Consider the following 21553-nt stretch of genomic DNA (forward strand, 5'->3'; position numbering starts at 1 on the left):
TAACCAAGTTAAAAGATAAGGGAGTGATAATAGAGACAGATTCAACACTACGAACCCGAAAGACGTAGTATATAAAGTGGACAATGATAATAGAATTGTGATGGAAAAGGAGTATAAGAAGAAGTGAGGGCGATATATCGCTGAAAAAGTTCAAGACGGAAAGAAGGTGACATTCAAGATCGTGACAAGAGATAGGAAGGTTTTCAACCGTGTGAGTGAAGTAACGAGAAGGCTGTGTAAATAGCTATTAATTATTCGGGAGGTTGTATTCTTGCCGGAGTTTGTGTAGGCTGGAAGAAGTTACAGATGTTAAGAGATGCTGCAGGTGTTATGGATTCGGGCATCATCAAAGAGCCTGAAGGCAAGAGATATGAAGAATGCGGTAAGAGGAATCGTCATCAAATTTTGTGCAAACGTCTCACTTACTTAGTGACGCTAAGTATGCAATTGTGTTGTTCAATGGGGGAGATGATTTTACCACAACGGATGAGCTGTCCAGGATTATGTAATTATGTAATTTGGATCTAGTGCCGATATTGTTGATTTAGAAATTTGGGATTCGCGGTTCATCGTAGTAATGTTAAAAATAATCAACCAATGGTTTGCGATGAGAAATGTTTATTAAACAGAATGTTTCAGTGCGATACTGTTTCAACTGGCAAACCCGTCTTTTTCAAGCATGACTGAAAAGTACATGAGACGAGTTCAAAATTAAGTTACCAAATTATTTTTATACAGTATGGAAAGAATTGAGAATATTTGCCGTCAGTGAGAAGACTTTTCAGCTAGAACAGATATTGTTGATATTCCATCCATAAAATGGTTTCAAATACTGGATAATGTGTTAAGTAATACAGAAACTCAAACTAATTTGGTAAGTATTCAGGTTTTATTATGTGTTGTAATAAAAATAACGATATGTTTAATTTTATAAGAAAGCATGCTCTCTCTAATGTATCATTCTCAACTGCCAAGACACTGACTCTTCTCCTACGAAACAATCAGCGTATTTTTCTCTAAATTCTTGAGGTCGGCGTGTTGAACGGTTTATTAATGTTCTAGGCAGTGGAAGTAATCAAAGCGGCTGTGGCAAATTTCTCCAATTACCTTTCATTATTGTACCTCTTACTTGATCTTTCAGGTCTACAGAATGATAGTCTTGAAAGAGACTATAATGAAATCCTGAGCCAGTTATGTAATGCAAAACATGCTTTTACCATTATTTTACCATTATATCCACTTTATTAAGACGAAAATGAATTGGTTTTTCAAAGATTCTAAACCTACTGACCATTATACCAAAAGCGTTTTCCACAATCCTCTTAGCACGCGATAATCGATAATTGAATACCTTCTGCTTAAGGGTTAAACCAGTTCCTGGAAAGGGCTTAAGCATATATTTTTTTAACGGAAATGCATTATCCCCGACTAAGAAATAATTTTTTGGTAATAAACCATTCTCTAGAGCACGGTATATATTGCATTGACAAAACACTCCTCCATCAGAAACCCTACCGTTGCATCCCACATCTATATAACGAAGACAGTAGTAATGGTCTACTACAGACATCAACACAATACTGTTTGATTGTTTGTAATTATAGAATAAACTTCCGACATTGTCAGGTGCTTTGATGACTACGTGCTTGCCATTCACAGCTTCACAACATCCAGGAAATTGCCATTTTTCTCGGAATCCGTTTTCAATCATTTTCCAGTAATTTTAATTTGAAACCTAAAAGATAAAATAAAATGGTAAAAGGTTATATTACAATTAGAAGTTATTTTATATGAATTAAGGAAGTTCAATATTGTTTTATTTATTTATTTACTGATGGATGTAGGCCACACATTTATACTCCAAGAAATATACAATAGTAAATACAATAAAAATATAGTTTATATTTTTTTATCTTACTTTCAATATTGTTATAAAAATATATGGAAACTGTAACATGTATATATAAAAATATGCGACCGACATTGCGAGTGAATTTATAACAGACTAATTTAACTTTTTCAGACTCTGAGTGCTGTACACTTGGAAGGTGTTGACAATCAAGAAGACAATGATAATTTCATCGAACAGTCAATCGCATCTCCCGAAAATTCAACACAAGAATCAGTTTATGGTTCTGCACTAACTCCACATACTACAAATAAAAGACGAAGATTAGCACAGATTAAAACAATGGAGGATTAATTAAAAGGAATCATAGCATCAGCAGAATCATCAGCGAATCTGTAATATCACAGTGGAAGAAAACGAGTTTGAGGTTTTTGGTAGAAACATCGAACTTCAATTTAAAATCAATGCTATTACAAAGGCTTTGGAGGCTCAATAATATATTCAAACATATTTGAACAACATTCGGTTGCAATTAATTACAAACCAAAACATTGTTGAAATATCGCAACTAATTTGTACATCTCCATATTCTTCGCCATTTTCGCCATATTCTGTTAATTGATCAATCTTTATTTTCCTCTGAAATAATTTCCGCTGAAACTCAAGATGACACCGCCGCACCATTTCAGTCATGTGCAAGTAATCAGAATACTGTGGAATATAAAACAACAAATACTAGTAATGTTATTATACGGCTTTTAATACTGCTAATATTCACCAATAACTAACTTACTAATTACTTTAATTTAAATTTTGTAAATAAACATAAGCGTATCGTTTTATTTTGTTTCTGTATTATTTTACGTTTTTTTTTATTTAAAAGCTGACCATTAGTTTAAAAATAAAGGTGTTACGGAATAAATTGGCATTTCTTTATGGTCAGCGACAGTTGACCCAACAAGAACAACAAACGACAGGATTAAATAACTATTATTACTAATATCCGTCGTTTTAATAGTTAATAACTATTGTTAACTATTATTACATACTTGAATAAATTCCTTCAACGCTTTGTAGATTGCATCGCAGACCTCTGGAATAAAATCAGAAATGGTTGACTTTCCAAGCCGATATAAATGCTGAAAAGTTCTCAAACTGCTTCCCGTTGCAAGAAAATATAACACCGATGTAGCTTAATTTTTGCTGGAAATGCACTTCGCATGTGAGTATCTTTCCGTTGAATTTGAGATTTTATTTTATTTAATAAATAATCAAAAGAACTTTTCGACATTCTGAATGTATAAGAATATTCTACTGGATCTTCTAATTCTAATTCCTTCAGAAGAGCATTTGATGCCCCTAATGAAATTCTTTGTCCATTCCACTTTCTAACCCATATACGCTTAAGTTTTTCAGACACTTCTTGTTCAATTTCCTCTATAAGTATGTGAATTATATTTCTTATAATATTATTTAATTGCCCGTCGTGTGTCCATTTTGAGTACCACTAAAGTGTCTTGAGCGTATTAAATGTGGACAGTTGCCATCTAGTAAACGTGGCTACTCGACTAAATTACTAAACTTGTCTGTACAAGCCTTTAGGGTTAGTAGAGACGGAGGATTGTGTGGTGATTGAATAATAAGTATTAGTGAAAGAAGAAAATGAGGTATGGAGATATTTAAAGAGAATGAGGAAGGAAAGAGAGGAAATCAGCAGAGATATACAAATGACTGAATGGAGAACCTAATAAATAGGATTGTTAGGAGGGGTGAAAGAGCGAGAACGGGGAGAGGTAGAGTGAGGGGTGCAAGGAGGAGAGGATATAACACTGGAAGAAATGGAAGCAGTGTTGAGGGGACTGAAGAGGGGAAAAGCGCCAGGAGAGGATGAGATCCAGAATGAGGCATTTTTGGAGGCGACGGAGGCAGTGAAGAAAAAGCTATGGAAGGTAATAAACGACGTATGGATAGGGGAGAGGTTTCCGGACAGGTGGAGGATGGGGATAATATGCCCACTGTATAAAAAGGGGAGTAAAAGGGGGTGAGCAATTATAGAGGGATCACCCTGTTGGGCACAACTTTCAAAATTTATGCAAAGATACTGCTGGGGAGGTTGGAAGAGGAAATGGAGAGGGGGGAGTTGTTGCCGGCTGGGCAGGCGGGATTCAGGAAGGGAAGAGGGGCAATTGACAATATATACTGAATATGATATATTGAAACACCTGGTAGATAGAGAGTTGAACAAGAATGGAGGAAAGTTATATTGATTGTTTATAGACTTGAAGGCTGCATTTGATAACGTGGATAGAGAGATGTTGTGGGACGAAATGAGGAGGAGAGGTATCACAGAACAACTGAAAGAGATAGGCATAATGCTACATGACCGCCACCGAATAGGTGCCAGTATAGGGTTCAAAATCAACACATTCAAAACAAAATATTTGCGAACCTAGTTCCTAGTGAAAACATCAGCACTGAGGATAATGATGTGGAAATCGTAGAAAAGTTGGTAATTAAGGCATGAAGTAATGATTTCGAGAAACAATCAGCCATGCGATTTGAAAAGAAGAATAAATCTTCAACATTTGACCAAAGTACGAAAGTAGAATGTTTTTTAGCTTCATCAGAAGCACATGTAGCCTTATAGTATTTTGACCACCAATTTTTATAATCTATGATATCTTCTGTTGCAACTTCCTTTACAGTAATAGCATTTTTGGCACTAGAAGTTATAATAAGTTCAGTGAATGTATGGACATCATAAACTCGGTCAACTTTCCGTAAGCTTCTCTTAATCACTCCAAAATCTCTGTCACAGGGCAATAAAGAATGTCCTCGTATATCTATTGAAACCTTCCACTTTCAGTTAAGATTCTTGTTTTGTCCTGGACAATTATCAGAAAATAATCGGAGTTCATTTACATCAAAAAAAACATGGTAAATGTAAAAAAAGGATTTGTTTGTCTTTAAGTCGTGATTGCAGAACACAATTACACTTAATGGAAATAGATAAAAGAGATCTTGTACAGGGATCTGTGGCAGTTGTAGATTCTACATGTAATCAAATGCAATAGCTGCAAGATCTCGTCGTTTTTTACATTCTTCTGTAGTAGCTTTTAAAGCATTGTAGAACTTCTTCGCCCGTCTTTCATGAATAAGCTTTTCAGCAACAGCGGCTCTTTTCGCATTATCTCTTAGAAACTCTAGAGACATCAATTGTTTTAATAAACAACTCGTACATTGTTTTTACATTAAGCCGTGCATGTAGATACTTGAACTCCTTTCCAGAATAATGAGATTCATTAACTGGAAATGACAAGATATGAGTTCTAACAAGTCCTCTTTCACTTCCTTCAATGGCATTTCCTTTAATATTTGTACCCCGTTTATCACAAGGAACTACATTACTCACAAGTAAAAGCTTAATTTTTTTAATTCGTTTCAAGCTAATACCATGTATTGCAAATGCTCCTTGACAAACCTTTATTCTTTTTTCTTCAATATTAACAAAATGTAGAAATGATCTACTTCTATTCATCCCATTTTCCTTGCGTTTTCGTCTTTTGGCTACAGCTGTAGCTTGTAGTAGCCCTTCCAGGTAAATGTCTTGCTCAGTTTTTGATTTCCTACTATAAAATTTTGTAAAAATTAACTTCTGTGCAACTTATAACGTCAAAGCATTTCATTGGACAACTCTATAGCGTCTTCTTTCTCTGCAGCTTCTATTCCGTTCATAATTATTAATAATTAACTTTGACAAACGATTAACAACGCGAACTTATTTTGAGATTAGGTTTGAGCACGGCATGGCTCGCCAGACCAGCATTTGTTACAGAAACAACCAAAGTCGGCGATTTATTATTAAGTTGTTTCAGCAGTAAATGGCTGTGTCGACATGGCTGTAATTCGGTAACAGTTATCAGCACATAAGTTCTTTCAGCACCAAACAGCTGGGAATGATCGAAACTATGTGTTTACATGGATAACTCAAAATGGCCATAAAGTGACTTAGGTTGTTTTAGCAGTAACCGATCCAACTATACTAATGGTGTGTTCTTCAAATCGAGTACAATAAAGTCAGCTACAGAATTTGCGGTTAATGAGTTCAATGAGGAATTCAAAAGAGATGTAGAAGTCTAGTTAATGAAAAAGCTGCATCCGTGGACGGGTTCACGTGGTAATCGATCGAAATCTGGATTCTAATGTTGCAAGTAGATCTTGCTGATGTTAATCCAGGTGACGCTATCTACTCGTTGTTGAAAAGTTATTAACTATCCTCTTTCTAAATGAATTTTGATAAATTTACAGTTGAAAATATAATTTATAATTGTTATCACATCAATTTGATTTTTGATTTAATCAACTTAATCAATTTGATATTATTATATAGAATAATCGAATTGAATCGATTATTTTAATGAAACTTTTCTTTTTTAGTCATCTTTTTAACTCTTTATCTTAATATTGTAATTCTCTAACCAAAACAAAAAAATAATGGATTTGATTGATGAAAATGAACGAAATAAACATTTTATTTTAAACTCTCCTATCTTTTTTTTCCGCGAAAACGACCCTCCTGGCTATAAATCCTGGGGCTACTTGCACTAAGTTATGAACGCATTATCAGCGATCTTTATTACTTCGAAAACAGTTTAATTGCAAAAGTTTCAACTTTCGTATCAAGTGGGATAAAGAGCGATTCAATGAGGAAAAGCACTTGCCGCCGATGGTAAACAGATATTTAATCGTCGACATAATGAATCAGTTTTTAGAGAGAGGTTTTGAGATCAATACGTTTAGAACACAGAAAACAGTTTTCTCTTTTTGCGAATCATTTCTACGTTATGTTGAATCATCTCTATTTCCATCTTAAGTATAATATATTTCAGTTGGGCACATAAACTTTGTAAGTACCACCAACACACCACGACTGCGTACCTACTGCTAAAAACTTTTAATGAAAGCTTTAGTTTCGCGTAGTCCCGGTCGGTCGTCGTTCTTAGTTGAAGTTTTACCTCTCTTACGCCAAGTTTATTTCAATTTGGAAACCAACCGGACTGCTACGACTTGAAATTGCGGCTTCCCTACGACAAGTTTAGGGATGGTAAACATTCCCTAAGTTTTCCATCTGCATCGACACGCACAGTCTTATCTTTGAAAACAGAATAAAATAAATTTAGTTTTCCTTAAGATCCCAATATTTTTTATTAAGCTTTTTATTTGTTCATTAAAACATAAAGATACTTATTTATTTTCAATTAAACCATCTAACGATTACGCAACATGGTAATGTGATGGTGAAAGATCGTTAATTGTACCTCTAAGCGTTTAACGCTGCACTTTAATTACTCGATTAATTAAACCCTACGTATGTTTTAGACGTACTCAAATGAGTATTTGCTTCGCTTTAACTGCCTCAAATATTTTATAAATTAATATATACCTATATGATTTAATATAAAAACACTTGGTTATTTTAAATAGTTTCGAACAGTTTCTTTACGTTAAATATTTCATTCCAATTTCAAGATTACAATTTATTTCTTAAGGTTGAGATGTCGCTCGAAATAAAGATATTTGTCGAGCAAACGATGAATTTACTAACATTTGTAGAGAGGTTTTCGTTTGATGACGCTTCATGTTGGTAAATAAAGTTAAATAAGTAAATATAAATACTGAAGGAATGTTTGTGGAAATTATTTTTTAAAAACGGGGTCTAATTAAAAAAATATTTCTAAAAGTAAATCCATAAATCAATTTCTTATAAAAGTTTTATTTTGACTAATGCAGTTCGACAGAATTTCTATTTGGAAGTGTTAGGTGAATATTTTATACCGTATTCTTGTGAGTTAAGTTTAGTTCGCCGATTGTAGGTTATCAACAAAAGGTGAATGAAAACTGAAGTAAGAACCTTTCTTAAGAATTATCTGTTAAATATATATCTGTTACCATATGTTAAATACGAACAGAGACGTAATAAGGTTAAATCAAAAATACGAATACAAATTAAATTGGGATTAGCATAGATATATTACATAAAAATCTTACAAATACTTTAAGCACATGGAAGCCAGTAAGTGTTCAGGCAGGGTTGCCATGTCTAGGAATTTATCCCGAATCTAGGGATTTTTATACGTTTCGAAAAAGTATTTAATTTTTGATAAATTTCTTTTCTGTTCTTTTTATGGAAATTATGTTTTAAAGGAGCAAATTTTCAATCTAAAATTAATTATTTGTAGTAGTCAGTTTCTTTAATTATGTTATAGGAATAAACAAATACGGTGGGGAATACCCGACCTTTGTTTACAAAATTGAATTTCGACAATTTAAAACGAATTTCAGGGTATTCACCGTATTCGTTCTTGTGTTAACAAAGTTTTAATATTAGTGTCTTCACTAATATTAGAAAGTGTTTCTACAAAATACATATAAAAGGGTAAGTAGTTAAATTGTTTCAATACAGAAAGTATCCTATATCAACCGTATTTTATCGAAAATAAGACTGAGAATAAACTTTTCAAGATCGTTTTAATGCAAGCAAATAGATTAGTATAATAATTTTATTTTCTTAACATATATTAATATGGATAAACGAAAGATCCATCCACCTCAAAAGGCGGGAATCAATATTCTCCACCGTCTTCCTCCGGGGAGAGTAAAGAGCTTCATATTATAAAAAAGATAAAGGTCTATTCGCAAAAATATCAAGAAAATTGGGAAAAAAAAAGACGCGTTTAAGGGATGGTTGCAACGCAGCAAGAAAGGGCCCAATTATGCCTACTGCAAAGTATGTAACAAAGACTTGGTTCGTGGAAAATCCGAGCTACTTAAACACTCTCAATATAAAAGCCACATTACCAATGCGAAATCTATTTCGCAACAAACCTTAAAAACTATGGCGGGTTTTAAAAAAAATATAAATTTGGATGATAAGTTAAAGATTGCAGAGATCAGGTTTGCCGCATTTGCTGTAGAGCATAATATAGTGTTTAATGTGATGGACCATTTATCTGAATGTATTAAAAGTAGTTTTCCGGATTCAGAAATTGAAAAAAAATTTTGTAGCAAAAGAACTAAAACTACTGCTTTAGGTTAATAATGTTATGGGGAGTTTTAGTTTTGAAACCACTTTAGATTTGTTAAAGCATAATAAATTTTCTTTGATAGTTGACGAATCCACTGATGTGGATGTAATCGAAAGCTTAGCTTTAGTTGTGCGCTTATTTAACACAAATGTAACCGATTTATTCTTGGGATTAATTCCTGTAACAGATGGTATACCTGATGGACTTTATAAAAGTATAGTTGATTTCTTTGACAAATATAATATCAATACAAAGAAATTTTTTTTTATTGGATTTGGCTCTGATGGAGCCAGTGTAATGATGGGCATACATAATTCTCTGTCAATAAAATTAAAAATTGATATACCGTATTTATTTTTAATTAAATGTACATACCACTCATTTAGTTTGTGTGCAAATAGTGCCTGTGAAAAATTACCCGAAACAGTAGAGTTACTTGCCAGAGATATATATAACTATTTTCACCAAAGTTATAAAAGACAAAACGATTTTTCATTATTTCAACAATTTGCTAACGTAAAACCCCATAAAATGTTACAGCCATCTCAGACAAGGTGGTTGTCTTTACATTTAGTTGTTAAAAGGATACTGGAACAATACAACGCTGTAATATTATACTTTACACAAGTTTGCTTTGAAAAAAGAAATAGTTCAGCTGAATGTATACTTGCAAGTTTAAAAAATCCTTCCATTAAGTTATATTTTCATTTTTTGGATTTTGTGTTACCCCTTTTTAACAACCTAAATTTAGAGATGCAGTCAGAATCTATTAAAATTCATGTTTTATATTCAAATATTGAAACAGTGTTAAAAACTTTTCTAGACTGTTATATAAAACGAAATTATTTAGAAGCAACACCTATAGAAGATGTTGAGTACAAAAATCCACATAATTTTGTTCAAATTGAAAATATATATTTGGGTAATGCAATTATGAGTTGTTTCGCCAATTCACCACTTTGTCAAAATTTCAAAATTTCAAGTCAAAATTTCACCACTTTGTTCATGAAGCACCAAATCCTGGCTTTGTTAAGGTCAGTTAATACAATAAGTGAACACCTTTAAGCTGACACATCGAAAAAGAGCAAATAATATCCAGATACAATTGCCAAAACAAATAGCTTACAATGATAATTTACCAATCTTAGAAACAAAACTTAAAAATATCAAAACATTGCTTCAATGGGTAGAAGACGATTATAAACAATTTTACGAATTCTTGAAAATACCAAGGTCAAGGAGTCCAAACAGTACAAAACTAAGTATGTAATTCATTTTATTATTGACACATAAGATATATCGCAAATCAAATGAAATATAACATAGTACGGCTCAATGTTTAATTAACAAATTAGCAGCAAAGTCATCAAGTTCAACTGAATAGCACGTTTAAAAGGTAAGTATCAGTATTTGTGAACAAACATTTGCTCATCAATATGAGAATGTATCTGAAGTACCTGAATCTTTATTAAATTAAATGAAGAGTATCAATGAAGCTTAGTCCAACTTGATTGATAGCCATCGATAATAAGGCCCTGTCACATAATAATTGTTTAATTTGGTGATTTGTACGCAGAATTTATACAACACTGCAATAGGGTATTACTATTCGATATCTTCCTCTTTTGTAACAAAATTTTAAGTTTTCATCTTCGATGAATTCGAAGAAAACTGTATCTACATTATAAGGGTATTGCTATCAAAAATTCAGATCTTAATTGTGTTTTCTCTGGTTCTTTATAGGGGGCGTAGCTCAGATGGTAGAGCGCTCGCTTAGCATGCGAGAGGTACCGGGATCGATGCCCGGCGCCTCCAAATATACATTTTTAATTTTATTTGAACGTAAGTGTTTTACGCCTGAGCTCATAAGCTGAGGTGATTTTAATGAGCTTAAAATATTTTTTTAACCTGTTGCAGTATTAATGTTGTTAATATTTTATAATGAAAATGAATTACTGCAAATTTATCTCAGGTGTTTAGAGCCAAATTTAGACATGGTAAAAATAAGTTTGACTATAGCTAGGCTAAGTTTGCTTTCCAATTGAAAAATAACTTTAAAGAATTGAAAAATGAAAATTGTAGGAACACCCGAACATGCTGATGTTTAAATTTCGAAAAAAGGATCCTCTTAGGATAAAAATAGAAGCAATAAATTTAAAACAACAACACAAAAATCTGCCCGAAGACAATTTAAATATTATGACTTTACTTCCGAAAGAACAGAACATTTTAAAGAATCAAAAGACTGTTTTACAAAAGAAGTAAAGAGCAAAGAAGTATCTAACTTAAGTACTAAGAAATAAGTTGTAGAAGAATTATTTGCTCCATATGCTTTGAAATGAAAAGTAAATAGCAGGGAAATAAAAGTTTTGGGAGAAACTGTAAGTTGAAGTGAAGTACATATTATAGAAACATTGTCACAACAGAACATTCTTCTGGGAAATATATTCATGTTGTAGGAGTACTGAAAGAAGGCAAGGTATTACTCGTGGCTTAATTAAAATAAAAAACGCCAGGAGAAACTTAAGATGTAACAAAAACGTTTTTATTCTTTAATAACAACTTTTACTATTTTTTACTTATACAAATCCACACGCGGTCACTTACACACAATCACTATTGCCAACTTCGTCTCTTACAAAAACCCTATTTCAACACCCTCCCTCATTGAGGTCTTATATATAATCTAGAGTGCGTATGCTGTTGTCCCCACCACGCCTAAAATGAAGCTAAAAGCTAAAAGGTCGCCATGTTAGATGTACCAACTTAGCGGGAAATTCGAAATTTTTATATCGCTTTTATCTTCCATTTTTACTTTTTATTTTATTTATACGGCGTTACCTCTACGCCAAACGACCAACACTGCTGTACGTCGGCCGCTATGCAGCTTGCATGTTCAAACCAGATCGCGACACTGCGTCGCCATGTGCAGGTTTTCATTTAAAAACACGTGAGATGTAATGAAGCGTACGTCTTCCTACAATCGTGTCTAATACGCGTCTATGATGAGCAGCCCCGTGTGCATAAGTATATACTTATGCAAGAATTTACATTATTATGAACTGGAAAGACAGAAAATAATAACCAAAACAAAACACATTAATTTTTTATTGATAAATAATTATTAATTATATAATATTTTAAAAGAACTTAATAATTTTTACCAATAACCCTTATAATTAACATAAACTAAGAAGAAAATATTTAAAACAATGCTGATTGATCACGTTAACCTTTTGTTTATAAACAATTGTTAGTTTATTTTAAAAGAACTGAACATTCCTGAATAATAAACTTTACTTGAACTTCATTGTTAATTTCAAGTCAAGTAACCAAAAACATTTTAAGGACTGTTGTAAATAATCTTCCAACCTACCAAATTATAAAAAAACATATGTGAAACAAAAAGAATTCGAAAACCTTCAACAAAAATAAACTTTTAATAAAAATAACAATATGTTTATGAGAATTGTGAGATTATAATTGTAGGTACAATAGAGACTTGAAACTATAGCTAAGTTCAGGTCGGTACATCCAACATGTCTGATTTTCTGATTACTCCCACCACCACCACATACGCACTCTAGATTATATATAAGACCTCAATGCCCTCCCTCAATCAGAACCTTGTTGCAAAAAAATAAACAAAGAAATCAATTTAACATTTCTTCTCTTAACTGCTTAAATCTAATGCCATTTAATGGTTTAGTAAATGTATCAGCTAGTTGTATACCACTATCAATATACTCAATTTCAATCAACTCTGTTTTGATTTTATCTTTTATAAAATGATATTTAATATCTAAATGTTTCATTCTTTTCATCTGTTCATGAGATTTTATTGAACGTATAGCCGACCAACAAGCTTCACTTATTCCTAAGCATAACGACACGTACTCGGCTTCAGTTGTTGACAAAGCCACGGTACTTTGTTTCTTAGATGTCCAAGCTACCATACACACATGTATTAAAAAACAAATACCACTGGTTGATGTTCTATCCACTGTGTCACCTCCCCAATCGGCATCGACATACCCTAATATTACATTAGTGTTATATTTTTGAAAGTTAATTTTAGATCCAACGTTCCCTGAATATAACGTAATACCCGTTTTAATGATATAAACAATTTTTAGCGAGCACAACTCTGAAATCTTGATAATATACTAATACATAAACATAAATCAGGTCTAGTAACTAACATACTATACATAATACAACCAATAATTTGTCTACATTTATGCTCTAGCTCTGTACTTTTGCTTTTAGTTCTTTTTAAAACATTACAATCAAAATTATTCTCCATAGGGGTACCAACCGGTTTACAATCAAACATATCATATTTTTTAAGTAACCTTTCTAAATAACTTTTCTACTCAGAGAGAAATATATTCTTGGAATCAAGAATATATGTTTTTTAGTTTAATTTACTTGAAACAAGCATATTATTTTGTTAGTGTAAGAAAACATTATTAATTGAAGAATAGTAAAATTTTTAATACTCAAATACGATATTCTTGGAACCTAAGAATTTTATTTGCTTAACCCAAACAAAAGTATTTTACAAGTGACAATAGATGATTTTTAAACTAAGGCCTTCTGCACACGGAGCTGCTCGTCATAGACGCGTATTAGACACGATTGTAAGAAGGCGTACGCTTCATTGCATTTCACGTATTTCTAAATGAAAATCTGCAGAAGACAACGCAGCGTCGCGATTTCGTCCAGCAAAGGCCTTCTGCACACGGAGCTGCTCATCATAGACGCGTATTAGACACGATTGTAAGAAGACGTACGCTTCATTGCATCTCACGTGTTTTTAAATGAAAACCTGCACATGGCGACGCAGCGTCGCGATCTGGTTTGAACATGCAAGCTGCATAGCGGCCGGCGTACAGCAGTGTTGGTCGCTTGGCGTAGAGGTAACGCCGTATAAATAAAATAAAAAGTAAAAATGGAAGATAAAAGCGATCAAACGGTGAAATTTGTTCAGTTAATTGAAAATATATAATCATACATTAGCTGAACACTCTAGAAAAGATGTTACCGAAAAAGCTTGGTCTGCAATAGGTCAAAAGATGAAATGGACAGGTAATTCAAGAATTATTTCATATATTATTATATTCATTTTAACATTTTATAAACAATAATTCCATTGCTATGGTAAAGCTACATTTGGTGATAAAAAATAATTAGCTAAATAGTTTCATTGATATTTATATTTTCAATATCTGGCAAGTTTCTCGGATTTTGCGGATTCTTTTCTGTTACAGGAACTGCGTATAATGTGCCATCTTTTTTTCTAATGAAATTGTGTAATGACGGTTTTACACACATCAATTTATTGACCAATTTTGCGACCTTCAATTTATTGTTATGTGTAATACAGAAATTGATCAATTAATTGGTCAATTTCAGATTGACCAATAAATTGATGGTCGATAGAACAAGTTCTATTTTTCGTCAATTTTTTAGGGTTTTTTTTAGTAACTTTTGATATTCCCAATTATTATGTTTGATTACCTGGTTTATAGTTTGACAGTTTGATAATAGATTTTGTTTTGATAAAAAAGATAAAAATGGTGAGAATTAAATCTTTAACTACCAAGAAAAAAAGAGTGAATGCCATAAAAAAAGTAATGATAAGTTTAATTATAACAATTTGTACTAAAAAAAATATAAACCGGAGATGGTGGGTAAGACCCTGGCTGAAAAAAACCCAAGGAAATTTGTCGTTAATTAAAAAAAGCTTTAAATTAACTGATCCAGAACAATTCAGAAAGTTTCTGAGAATGGATGAATCTACTTTTAATTTTTTATTGTGCCGTGTTGGTCCAATAATTACAAAGCAGGATACCTTCATGAGACTGTCCATATCTGCTAAAGATAAGTTATTAGTTACTTTAAGATTTCTGGCGACTGGTGAAAGTTATCGTAGCTTGATGTACTCATTTAGAGTGTCTGAGTCTACAATATCTTTGTTCGTTCCAAAAGTTTGTAGAGCAATATATGATACATTGAGAGAAGACTACTTAAAGGTATAGTTCAATTGTTAAATATATAAGTATAGATTTTAGTGTCGATCTTTTCAGGTACCAACCGTCACTGCTGATTGGCTTAATATAGCCCAAGATTTTGAAAACCGCTGGAATATTCCCAACACTATTGGAGCACTGGATGGCAAACATATTGTGTTCAATGCTCCCAAATCAGCTCGCTCTGTTTATTTTAATTACAAAGGCACTCATAGTATTGTGCTTCTTGCTCTAGTTGACGCCAACTATTTGTTCAGATATATTGACGTTGGTACAAATGGTCGAGTATCTGATGGTGGAGTATTTGCCAATAGTTCACTATACCGAGCATTATTTAATGCAAATAATCCCCTTAATATACCTGAAAACAAATCATTACCTGGCCGAAATTTAGAAATTCCTCATGTTGTAGTGGCAGATGCAGCATTTCCACTGTCTACGAGAATTTTGAAACCATTTCCTATCCGTAACATGACATCAGAGCAACGAATATTCAATTATAGAGTGAGTAGAGCTCGAAGAGTAGTTGAAAACGCTTTTGGGATTCTGGCCAATAGGTTCAGAATTCTTTTAAATAGAATAAATTTAAACCCCGAAAAAGTACAAATTATTACGTTGGCTTGTTGTGTTTTACACAATTTTTTACGAAAAGAAATGAAAGAAACATATAATGAACAACAAAGTGAAAACATGGTTTTTCAAAATGGTCTTTCTCATCAAGGGGGAAATCGATATTCAACACAAGTTAGAGCTATACGGGATGAGTTTATGTTATATTTTAATAATGAAGGATGTGTTCCATGGCAAATGGATAAATAATACTTATTCAAATAAAATAATATCAAAATATGAAATTTTTATTCTATTTCTTCATCTAATGCATCAAATATAATATTGTGTATTTGTCTCTTTAATTTATTAATAGTTCTGTTATTTCTAATTTTTCTCATATCAGCTGCTATTGATCTAGAAAACAAATAGTTATATAAATCAAAGATATTAAAGCAAAAAAAAAAAATATTACTGTTCAAATATTTCTAAATCATCAGCTTCTTCCGTTTGATATATGTTCAACATATCTGTTGCTTTCTCTAATATAGAACTGCAATCATCACTTCAACGCATGCACATTGTATTATTGATATAATTGTTTCATATTTGCGGACTCGTATAGGTGTTAAAAAAATTTGAAATTTTTGAGTCATCATTCCAAAAGCACATTCTATTGTTTTTCTTCCACGACTATGTCTGTAATTGAAAATTCGCATTTTATTGTTAATATTTTTTTCGGGGTATGGCCTCATAATATTTTGTCTCAAAGGAAATGCGTTATCAGCTGCAAAATAATATGGGAATTTATTCCCACTTCTGTCGTTTGGAAGTTCTGTTGAAGGTGGCAAAGTATTATCGTTCTCCAACCAACGACCAAATGTGGAAACCCGAAAGATGCCTCCATCACTATTTCGGCCAGCATATCCGCATTCTATTGTTGTGAACAATAGCATCACAACAGCCAAACAAAACAACAGAATGATACTTTTTATAATTAAAGTTTGTGGATCCGGAATTTGGATATTTCTGAATGCGGATATGTTTACCGTCAATTGCTCCTAAACAGTTTGGCAACTGCCATAGCTCAAAAAATCTGCTTGCTATTTGTTCCCATTTTTCTGTATTTGGTAACGACATATATGGCTCCTTCAACACATTCCTTATCGCTTTTGTAGTTTGTTCTACAATACTTCCCACTGTACGTTCACCTCTTTGAAAATATAAAGATAGAGCAGTAAATGTACATCCAGTAGCTAAATATCTAAAACAAAAAAATAGTTGTATACGTATATTATATGAAAAGCACGCTATATCTGCTCATAAACACGTGAATTTTTTATTGCGGCAGATTGTAAAGATAAATGGAAAAACATTCGGAATGGTTTTGTACGCAGCCTTAAACCAATTGCGAGCGGATCATCAGCAAAATCTAAAAAACCTTACTATTTACATGACATTATGTAGTTTGTCTTGCCATATGTAGGACCCATTCAGCATTTAGAAAAAACCGAAAACATTTCGTTGGAAGAAAGTGAAATAGTGACAGAGACCGACGAAGACAATCCTGAACCTCAGTTAAGTTATACCCTGCTTGAAGAAAATAAAAACGATAAAGTCACGAAATCTTCTGAAGAAAGTTCTTTTAACTTTGAAAAAAAGAAAAGAAAGAGAAGACATGTAGAGGAAAAAGATGAAATCGATCACGCTATTTTAGATTATATCAAAGAAAAGAAAAGTAATAAAACTTTAGATGACGATCGAAGGATGTTTCTTTTAAGTTTATTACCCGACATAAAGAACTTATCAGACAAAAATATGCGACAATTTAAAATTAAAACACTTGTATTGCTAGAACAACTGTTAACGCAGCAAGAGCAATCTATAGATCATTTTCAAATGCACGATAACACACAAAGCAATCACGCTCTTTCGCCGATTAGTATTGCGTCGTCTTCAGCTTCCACTATTTATGACACCACGGTTGGATACATAATTCATAATTTAGAAAGTTTACCTGCTTGTAGTAGTAATATAAATGACTTTCTTTAAAAATTAAATATATAACTTGTATTATTGTTTTTATAATAAATAACTTTACTTACCTTAGCGTTATCAAAATTCTCTCTTCTGCACTAACACATTCATGCATGTTAGTATTTTGTTTTTGAATGGTGGGACCTACAATTAACACCAGTTCTTTAAACGTATTTTTAGACATTCTGTAGAAACTTTCAAATTTAGAGTCGTCTACTGATAGCTCTTTGGCAGCAATAAATAGTCTCTTGCCGATATTTTTGCCAATATAAGGATGCACCCAAAATTTTCTCTTATATTTCTGTTTTCTCTTACGAGAACGAAGATAATTTAACAAAAGTAGATCCTCTTCATCACTTGACATATTGGCAAGTACTGAACAAAATACGTTTTAAGATCGGTTTGTTTGCGGATCTTTAGGCATATAAGAAGCGTCGCTGCATGACGCTTTTAAGTGTCTTATTAGACGAAATCGCCAAGCCGCGTCGTTATTTGCAGGTTTTTATTTAAAAATACGTGAGATGCACTGAAGCGTACGCTTTCCTACAATCGCATCTAATACGCGTCTATGACGAGCAGCTCCGTGTGCAGAAGGCCTAAGAAAAAGGGAACAATTTTAAAACGAAATTAAAGTCGTCTTGACCCAAGTAAAGCATTTGTTGGTTAAAAAATCTGGTTTTCTTGATAAATCGATGCGTATGCGCACTTGTAACCCACGACCAACCGACTTCGAACACGTTTAATCTTGTTGTCTTGTTATGTTCATTTCGAAGTAAAGACTGAGTTTGGTCACAGTGGTCACTATAGTTTGGTTTATTCATTGTAGTGCACATTGTAGTGATATGGAGGATTTTTTTTAGGTTCCTTTTAGCATGATCTAAAAGGCAGAACTTTTAACGATTTAATAAGCTCTCTATTATTTGTTTGCTAAACAGTTGTTAGCTATGCAGTTATTTAGTTCAGTAGTGCACGCAACAATTATTTAGCAAAGAATATGTTTGAGATTTTATTAAGAAGTAAAATGTTCGGCCTACAAGTTATGCTAAAACATCTTTGGCGGTAAATAACGCGGTGTTATTGAAACAAGAACTATACGTATTAATTCAAAAATAAGTATTATTAAGCGAAAAAATATTTCCTCTTCATTCAAATATAATTATTATTATTAAACCAAGAAAAAGCTTATTCATATAAAATACATGGTGTTCTTCGATTAAAAACAAAAAATATTGAGCTATACTTGAATTAAAAACTAAATTATTCTTCACCGAAAACAATTTATTCTTGTCTTGAGATAAAATATTAAAAAGAAGATTACATTTTTTTCTTTTAAATACTACATATATATCTTTACATCAAGAATATTTTTGTTCTTAACTGGAGAATTCCAAAACTCTTGGCAACCAAGAATATTATTTGTTGAAAATTAAGAATATTCATCTTTTTGGTACAAGATTTTACACCGTTTCTTGGTTTAAGATTATATTATTTTTGCGGATATACAAACAAATCCTTTATTGGAATTAAGTGTAATATGCTTGACTCAAGCATAAATTTCTCTCTGTGTGAGAAAGAGTAATTTTTCCATTTGTCTCATCTTGAATTAGATGTATCCCCAAATAATAACTTAACAGTCCTAAATCTTTCATTTTAAAGAATGGAACCTGTTATCAATATGTCATCAACATAAATTGATACGTATTTTTTTAATTTTTTTGAAATCTTAATATACAATTTTTTGGTAAAAACATATACAAATCTTCTTGCAATTCTCCGTGCAAAAATGCATTATAAACATCCATTTGGTATATTAACCAATTATTAGTCGCACAAATAACCAATAATGTTCTGATTGTCTTTAATTTTACTACTACTGGAGCGTAGAGATCTTCCTGTAAGCCCTGTTGTTGATAACCTTTTGCCACCAACCTGCACTTAAATTGATTAATATCCCATTTACTGTCCACTATTTCACAATTTTTCGGTTTATTCACTAAATCCCATGTTTTATTATCTGTTAAAGCTTTTAGTTCACTTTTTATTGCCCTTTCCCACTCATACGCGTTCTCACTGTTCATAGCTTCTTCGTATGTTATGGGTTCGTCCTGATCAACAGTAAAATAACTGACATAATCTTTAAATTTATTCGGTAACTTTATTTCTCGTTTAGACCTCTCTTCTCTCTTAACTTCTACATTTTCTTCTTGTAAACATCACCATATTTTTCTCCTTCTTCTTCCTCTTCACGGCCTTCTTCTTCATTTTCCTCTGTTCCCTCTTCATTTTCCTCCTCTACCTCACTTACGTTTTCCACTTCAAAATCTAATCTTACAATTTCTTCTGTCTCCTTGTTCACATTGCTTTCTTTACTTTCTGGTACAATACACAGTCATGTTCGCTGCCTCAGCCCAACATTTTTCTCCATCTTTTTCTCAGACAACATCGTTCTTGTTGCTTCCATAATTGTTCGAAACTCTCTTTCTGCCCTTCCGTTTGTTGAGGGGTATAAGGTACAGTGAGCTGATGTATGATTCCATATTCTTTTAATAGATTTTTTACTGAAACATTTACAAATTCTTTTCCGTTATCACTTCTAACGATTTTTATGTCCCTTCCAATTTGGTACTTTAATTCAATTATGAACTCTTTTAATTTTTTATACACCTCATCTTTACTTTTTAAGAAATGAACAGTCTTATAATTAGAACAATCATCCTTTAAGAGAAACATATATTTTGAACCATATATTTTGAAGCGATAACTCCTTCATGGGACCACACAAATCCATATGAATAATTTCACCTATCTTGTCTGATCTCGATAAGCTCATTTTAAAAGTTTCTCTATGTTGCTTTCCCTGCACACATGAACTGCAAAACGTTGAGGTTTCTTTTACGACAATATTGTTCTGCTCTAAAACCTTTTTAATTTGTTAAAAGTTTTGATGAGCCATTGCTCTGTGCCACCAGTTTAAATTACGTTCTTCCTTTGCCAATAAGCAACTATCTCTCTCCAATACATTTTTATCTATTTTAAAAATCATTTTAAAAAGCTTGCCGCTTCATTTAGCAGTTGCACATGTGTTTCCTTTCTTCAATATTAACTTTGCCTTGTTAGAGTCACCGTAGAGTAATTCCCTTATCTAGCACACTTCCTTGTGAGAATAAGTTAATCTTCAAATCAGGAACATATAACACATCTTGAAGTGTAACTGGTTGAAAGCTTTTTCTATTATAAGCTAACATACTCACAGTTTCCATTCCAGTATTCTTCATTGTTGTCCCATCACCAATTTTTATTGTTTTGTGACTATGTAATGATACATATCGATCAAACAAATCCAACTTATTACACATGTGGTGTGACGCACCAGTGTCTAAGTAACAAACAGTGTTTATTTATGCTTCGGACAATGCAATCAACGCTAAACCGGCTTGTTTCTCACCTTGTTTTTGTTTTCTTTCATTGTTTTCAGTTTCTCTTTTTCTTCTCTCTTCCTTTCCTTCATTCTGTGCCCTTCTTTCTTACAATAGAAACATTCAATTGTCCTCCTACATTGAGCCTTTAGGTGCCCTTCTTTACCACAGGTAAAACATTTCCTTCCTTCTTTCTTCGCTACTAAAGCTACAGAGTTATCTTCTCTTCCTACTCTTTGTTCTTCTGTTAGTAGTCTCGATATTAAATTATTTAAATTCTGCTCATCACTTGGTACACTTTCCCATGCCGATATAAAATGTTTGAATTTTTCCGGCAACGCCCCTTTTGAAAACGTCTTTCAGAACATTTAATAAGTTGGTTTTTTATGACCATCTATAATCGTTACCTTGGCGCATTCTTTGCGAATTACATCCCATTGATGATAAAGTAAATAATTTTAATAAAAATATATTAACACTTTTGGATCTTCATGCTCCTTTCAAATCTGTAAAAATTATAAAACCTAGTGGATATTCTATGAACTTAGAGTAGCTATGCGAAAGGGAGACAAATTGTTTCAA

At 32.5% G+C, this 21553-nt stretch overlaps 1 protein-coding gene, 1 non-coding gene and 1 pseudogene across 2 annotated transcripts; 2 read left to right on the plus strand and 1 right to left on the minus strand.

Annotated features, from left to right (window-relative positions):
* Positions 1 to 1219: 1219 nt before the first annotated feature.
* On the minus strand, positions 1220 to 12890 carry LOC139430184 (uncharacterized; annotated as a pseudogene).
* Positions 10677 to 10749, plus strand: TRNAA-AGC (transfer RNA alanine (anticodon AGC)). The gene has a single exon. It is a non-coding gene; the product is annotated as a tRNA-Ala (tRNA).
* Positions 12891 to 14513: 1623 nt separating the features above from the next.
* On the plus strand, positions 14514 to 15823 carry LOC111415582 (uncharacterized). Its single transcript, XM_071196940.1, has 2 exons — positions 14514 to 14972; positions 15027 to 15823. The coding sequence occupies exons 1-2, from the start codon at positions 14514 to 14516 to the stop codon at positions 15786 to 15788; spliced, it is 1221 nt and encodes a 406-aa protein (XP_071053041.1). The 3' UTR covers positions 15789 to 15823.
* Positions 15824 to 21553: the final 5730 nt, after the last annotated feature.

The sequence above is a fragment of the Onthophagus taurus genome, chromosome 6 (genome assembly GCF_036711975.1).
Source record: "Onthophagus taurus isolate NC chromosome 6, IU_Otau_3.0, whole genome shotgun sequence".
Classification (NCBI taxonomy): Eukaryota; Metazoa; Arthropoda; class Insecta; order Coleoptera; family Scarabaeidae; genus Onthophagus; species Onthophagus taurus.

Bases quoted from the DNA above. Each gene is read 5' to 3' on its own strand.
- LOC111415582 (XM_071196940.1), top strand. From the start codon at position 14,514: ATGGTGAGAATTAAATCTTTAACTACCAAGAAAAAAAGAGTGAATGCC. The intron at 14,973-15,026 runs GTATAGTTCAAT...CGATCTTTTCAG, and splicing joins TGAGAGAAGACTACTTAAAG to GTACCAACCGTCACTGCTGA.